Consider the following 7055-nt stretch of genomic DNA (forward strand, 5'->3'; position numbering starts at 1 on the left):
TCATGTTTGTCTGATAGCGCTATAGCAGTATTTTATTTACAAAGGTAAAGAAGAGAAAAAAACGGGGTTTCAGAATAGTGTCTTTGTAACAGACTTTTCATTTATTCCGGACTCGTTATAAGTGGACTCCACTGTACCAAATTTGGAGGCTATCTTCTCGACTATTTTATCACTGAAACATGATGACCCAACCTCCTTCGATCATAAATATCTAGACTTCTATTTGAGATTGATGGATATTTTTTTCTTTCAAATCAAGGCAAATGAATATGTATTGAGATGATATCAAAAACTCCACATGCCCCAAAATTGACGAGCACCTGATTCCACCGCGCCGTGATACATATCTGGCCGACCATCAGCACATCAAAGGCAATGTTGTGCACATTCTGGACCATCATACACAAATCACAGACATGAATTGTACATATTTCATTGTATTCGTGTTTGTTTGTTTGTTTGTTTGTTTGTTTGTTTGTTTGTTTTGTTTTGTTTCTTGCCTGCCTCATTTAAAGCTTTCGACAATTACAAAAGAACTGAACCATCTACATGAATAAAAAAGTTATGTCTCTTTTCAAAATTCCTCCAAAATGGCGCATCCTCAGTGAGTTAACCAACAACATTTGTGAGGAAGCGTGGTGGAATCAGGCTCTCCTCAATTTTTGGACATGTAGAGTTATTGGTATCATCTTTTACTAACTTTTAGCTTGTTCGCTTGTCTTTATTTTGATGAAAAAATATCCATTTATCTTGAATACAAGTCGATATATTTGTGAATGAAGGAGGTGGGGTTACTTGTTTTCAGAGGTAAAATTAGTGAGAAAATGTCCGCCAAAGATTAGTTATTTCCTTAGCTTAAGAGTCGGTGGCAACAGAAAATGACATAATCAACGTTTTTCAGACAAATCCACCCAGAAATGAGTTCTTTAACGGGCCTGAAAGGTGTTGAGCCAAAAAAACATAAATTCGATCAAAATTCCCCAAACCTGCGGGAAAACGCCAGTTTCTTGACTTTGATTCTTTTGACGAGAGCCTGATTCCAGCGTGCCGTGACACATACATATACGAGAGCCTGATTCCAGCGTGCCGTGACACATACATATACGAGAGCCTGATTCCAGCGTGCCGTGACACATACATATTTTGATTCTGACTCCCGGTGACTACATACAACACTACCCTGGCTGGACGGTCACTATACGTTGGGCAGCGTCTCACAACACTTAGATGAACACCTTAAAACAACATGGCCGACACCGAGGTAACGATTGCTGTGAGTTGAGGAAATCCCTCTCGATCAGATCTCTTTGCCGTTCCTGTCCTTGGCCTTGAAACACATGGCGAGGACGAAGCCTGGGAGAAGACACGGAGGGTTTTTACATACCATTTGTTTGTTTGTTTGTTTGTTTGTTTGTTCGAGTAAAGAGAAGCGCATCGACAAATTGTTGGTCATTTAGCGCTGGGAAAAAGTAACGTTAGTAAGACTAGACGGACAGACAGAAACAACAGAGGGAAAAAAAAAAAGTAGGACCTACCAGTGACACCCTCCTACCACCCACACAGACAGAAACAACAGAGGGAAAGAAAAGAAGTAGGACCTACCAGTGACACCCTCCAACCACCCACACAGACAGAAACAACAGAGGGAAAGAAAAGAAGTAGGACCTACCAGTGACACCCTCCTACCAAACAACAACACAAAAACCCCAAGACTCGACATATGCTGCAGAAGTAGAGATAAGTAGATCAACGCATCAACCATCAGAAAAAAATCCTCCCCAGAAAAATCTAAAAAATGGAATTTCATAGAACAGAACACAGACACAACCACGGGAAAGAAGAGAAGTCGGACTTTTTATTGTTTGTTTTAGTTGAGGTTTTACAGCGCTCGCAACTGCATAAGGTCATACGAGCACCAAGGGGTGGATGTCAACAGAGAAGTCCTTACAGGGAATCAGACTCACTCTGCTCACCTCTCTAGCTTCAACAGCACAAGGTCTGCTTCGACTATCAGGACACCCCAGAAATAGAGGGTCACAAGAGAGTGACAAACATACAAAAGAAGTAGAGGAGAAAATGACGAGAGTAAGGATTAGGAAAGAAAAAGCAGCAGTTCCCTGTTGAAGTTCAGGCACAGTTATGAGCATGACGTTGATGAATCAGCTCATTTACAATTAAGAACAAACGGGCTAACCCAGATTTCGGGGGTTTCCACAAATCTAGACCAACACCAAAAGTGGGCATTTCCCTACCTATAGGAAAAGTTTGGTTTCATAAGTGTGTATTTTTGCTCGGTTATAGAGAAAAATCTCCTTGTCTTTTAACCCTGTCCGTACGTTGTGTTTTACTTTCGTATCCATACGACGTGGGGAACTCTGTGCCACCACTTTCCAAAGAGGAAATTTACTCGTTAATCCGATCCGTACGCTTTGCTTAGAAGTCTGTCAAAATGATTTTTTGAGAAATACTGAAAGTTTCAAAGAGATCTTGGCACTAGAAGTATTCTAAAATGTGAAGAATACAAACCCGGGGGTACAGAGAGGGTTAAACTAAGGTAAATTCACCCCACGGTACTGCCACCCACTTGACCGCCCGAGGTACACGCTGCACACGCTGCACGGCACTCTCTGGTTGGTGACTTGACGAAAACGTCGAGGTACCCCCAGGGGCGGTGCTACTGACTGAAGTGTCTTTAGGCCATTCCTAACGGGGAGAGATTCATGTTCTTAGGTACAGTAGAATTGTAAATGGGCTCATTCATCAATGTCATGTTCAAAACTGTGCCTGAACTGCAACAGGGAATTGCTGCTTTCTCTTTCCTAATCCTTACTATCATCATTTTTTTCTCTACTTCTCTTGTGACCCTCTATTTCCGGGGTGCCTTGATAGTCGAAGCAGACTTTGTGCTGTTGAAGCTAGAGAGGTGAGCAGAGTAAGTCTGATTCCCTGTAAAGACTTCTCTGTTGACACCCACCCCTTGGCGCTCATATGACCGTATGCAGTTGTGAGCGCCGTAAAACCTTTCTGAAACAAAGAGATAGAGATAGAGAAGACGCTCGGCTCTGAACACATGTGCATGTATATCACCAAGAAGAAGAAACTTTTCCTACATAGATCACACTACAGACTCATGTTCCTTGACGTTGGGCAGTCTGTGCTATACAACAGAGGGAACCCATTGAACCACCAGCCCCGCTCTTCCACCAACTCCGTGCTTGTCCAAAAGGTGGTGGTATAACGAGGTGTGGCTGTGTGCAAGTTAATAAAACATTTTTTAAAAGTCCAATTAAAAGAGAGAAAAAAAAGGAGCTGAGACGTCCCAACAAGAAAAAGAAAAATAAAACACAAATTCTATAATTATTCAAGAGAAGTACAAGAGAAGAGGAGCCACTTACTGATGAAGGAAAACCCTGCGATAAGAAAGAAGAGACCCTCCCATCCAATCAAAGACTTCAACGTCTGCGACAGAAAAGTGCAGAGAAGGGAGGTGACGAACTGAAAAGAAAAATAATAATAAAGATTAAGAACAGATTGCATTCATATAGCGCCCCCTATCCCACACAAGTATAAGCTCTGAGCACTTGACATCAATCACGTGATCCCTGAGCGATTCACACAAGATAACATATTTCACTTGACTTTACTTTTATCCGTCGCTTATACCCTTTTGGGTGTCGCGGGAAGAAAGAGACGTCTCTGTGTCGTCAGCCGGAGAGCTTGGGTCAGAGGGATGCCGTGGGTGGTTAGTGTTTCCCTGACTCCATCTATCCAGGTCTTTCTCGGTCGCCCTCTCGCCGTGTTGCCATTGAATTTTGTATGTAGGCACATTGTGCTGGGTGGTGTGTTGGTAATCTCATGAGATGTCCAAAATATTTCCAAGTAACAAGAAAAACCAGTTCCCCCACATAAAGAAGAACCATCACATATGTACATTAATTACATACCTGTAAGAACCATCACATATGTACATTAATTACATACCTGTAAGAACCATCACATATGTACATTAATTACATACCTGTAAGAACCATCACATATGTACATTAATTACATACCTGTTAGAACCATCACATATGTACATTGATTACATACCTGTAAGAACCATCACAACCATACAACCATCACAACCATACATTGATTACATACCTGTAAGAACCATCACATATGTACATTAATTACATACCTGTAAGAACCATCAAAACCATACATTGATTATAACTGAGCGCCTGATTCCACTGCGTCGTGATACAAATGCAATTATTAACCCTTCCAGCCCCAGCCATTTTGGTGTTATCCCTAATCCAAGTCCCAGCCAATACAGCAGCATTTCAGAAAAAGAGGCATTCATTCTAAAAAGTGATGTAGTATTTTGTAATGAGGTTTCGCAAGGATGCCCCACTCGACTGCCCGCTGTGTGACTGCCAGGATGAAACAGCACCACACCACCTCTTTAACTGCCCAACACTTTGTGACCTGCGTAGCACCTACCTACCTGCCTCCCCAGACATCGGAAATACTCTATACAGCGACAATACACAGCTGATAAAAACCTGTAAATTCTTTGCCATATCGACAGACCGTATCAGGGCTAGAACCCAAATGGCCGCTGGATCGGAAAAGTAAAGTAATGAGGTTAAAATAGTAACTAATACATGACGGTGTTTAATTTTTAAAGGAAATGGACGAATTTTATGAAAATTAAAGTTTAATTAGGTCTGCTGCCATTTTGAAAAAGGCACACATTCGGTACCCCACGAAACGGAAAATATATGCACTTGGGACTGTGGGAGGTACAAACACTGCTGAAAATATGCACGCGTGGGGCTGGAAGAGTTCAGTGTAGTGATGGGCCATATCAGCAATATCAAAGTCCATGCCATATCCATATTTTTAACAAAATTATTATCGACAAATTGGAATTCGCCATCAAATACATCGATATATCGATAATTATCGAGTCTGATCAATATTTCAACGCCCGAAACACGGCTGTCTTATATATATATATATATATATATATATAAAGAATTTTTTTCTTCCATTTTTCTTTTAATTCATTTTGTGTGTGTGTGTGTGTTTTATTGTGAGGGAAAACATAAAATCTGCTGAGTCCATCTGCTGAGTCCATCTGCTGAGTCCTAGAAATACGTTGCTGAGAGGTGGCCATATCAAAATATCGATATTTTTCTCACTGCTTCGATACGATATCAAAATGTGTAAAAATATCGATACATCGATATTTCAATTCCATATGCCCACCACTAGTTAAGTGTAGACAAAAAAAATACACACGTACCAGCGATGAGAAGAGAAGCCCGTAGTTAATCCCGAGATATTTGGGACCAAAGCACTTGGCCGAGGCGGTGGGGAAGAGGGAAAACGTCCCGGAAAAACAGCCAAACAGCAGACAGACGTAGGCGAAGAAATAGGCCTTGTCGCCGAGCGAGGTGAGGTTGAAGGTGAGCATCAGGCAGGTGAAGGCGGCCGTCATCAGCAACATGGAAACCTGTAGGGAGGGAGATGAAGGGACTATAATATTGTAGACGAATAATATACGAGCCTTTGCCAATAGGTGGGGATTTCTTCATATATATATAATATATATACCTTACAAAATTCTTTCCAATTCCAATAAAAAAAAAGGTGCTACAGCTTTGATAATTCTATATGTTGTGCTTTATATGATGTTTCAGCTATGGGAGAATAGAAATAGCAGTCGGCTATCAAAAGAAATCTTACAAATATTTTTAGTTCTGAAGTCGATGTACATGTAATTTTGAAAGCAAATCGTGACGCGTCGAGTTTGTAGTTTTTCTGTGGTCAAGTTCAACAATGAAATAGTTGCGGAGAGACTCGTCCTTCTCCACTTTCACTGCTACAACTACAGTATTTGTGCTGCTGTATCAGGAACAATGATATCTGTGGCTGTGATTTCTTTGTCAGCCTTCTAGATTGTCATTTTCCAGCACAACTCGTGTAGTCTATTCTCAAGGCCACTTGGAGTTGGAGTCCCCGTGACTTCGATTCCCCCGGCCATTTTGGGGCCCTGGAACGAGCATAATATCGTCCATGTTTACTCTCTGCCCTGACTGATTCCCAGGCTGTGACTGGACGTAATTTTGCAGAAAACGGAAATCCCGCCACGCCTCGCGATGTGTCATCATTTGTTATGTTCGAAAGAACCAATCAGAAAACGAGAACTACTAGGTGTGGAGGAACGTGCATGGTTCCTGTGGATCCATTCCAAGCGTATTGTCGTGCGATGTAAGACGGCGAGAACAATAACTATGGATGGGACAAATCCATTTACGTTTTCTTATGTTGTCATCAGATCTAAACATTTTATGTTGGAAAATTGAAACAAGTGATGGTTAACATCGCACTGTGTTTCAATGGTCAAGTAGTGGTAGATGCATGTAACCACCTATGGTCAAGTAGTGGTAGATGTATGTAACCACCTATGGTCAAGTAGTGGTAGATGTAACCACCTATGGTCAAGTAGTGGTAGATGTATGTAACCACCTATGGTCAAGTAGTGGTAGATGTATGTAACCACCTATGGTCAAGTAGTGGTAGATGTATGTAACCACCTATGGTCAAGTAGTGGTAGATGTATGTAACCACCTATGGTCAAGTAGTGGTAGATGTATGTAACCACCTATGGTCAAGTAGTGGTAGATGTATGTAACCACCTATGGTCAAGTAGTGGTAGATGTATGTAACCACCTATGGTCAAGTAGTGGTAGATGTATGTAACCACTTATGGTCAAGTAGTGGTAGATGTATGTAACCACCTATGGTCAAGTAGTGGTAGATGTAACCACCTATGGTCAAGTAGTGGTAGATGTAACCACCTATGGTCAAGTAGTGGTAGATGTATGTAACCACCTATGGTCAAGTAGTGGTAGATGTATGTAACCACCTATGGTCAAGTAGTGGTAGATGTATGTAACCACCTATGGTCAAGTAGTGGTAGATGTAACCACCTATGGTCAAGTAGTGGTAGATGTAACCACCTATGGTCAAGTAGTGGTAGATGTATGTAACCACCTATG

General features: G+C 41.5%; 1 protein-coding gene across 1 annotated transcript; it reads right to left on the reverse strand.

Moving 5' to 3' along the window:
- Positions 1 to 1053: 1053 nt before the first annotated feature.
- LOC101855045 (oxalate:formate antiporter) lies at positions 1054 to 5505 on the reverse strand (the record flags this gene model as incomplete). The annotated part of the gene is given in 3 exon segments (XM_005105871.3): positions 1054 to 1353; positions 3396 to 3495; positions 5297 to 5505. Coding segments are annotated over 3 exon segments (365 nt in total), but the record flags the coding sequence as incomplete, so codon positions are not given.
- Between the last annotated feature and the right edge of the window lie 1550 nt (positions 5506 to 7055).

This window comes from Aplysia californica, unplaced genomic scaffold, assembly GCF_000002075.1.
Source record: "Aplysia californica isolate F4 #8 unplaced genomic scaffold, AplCal3.0 scaffold00497, whole genome shotgun sequence".
Taxonomy (NCBI): Eukaryota; Metazoa; Mollusca; class Gastropoda; order Aplysiida; family Aplysiidae; genus Aplysia; species Aplysia californica.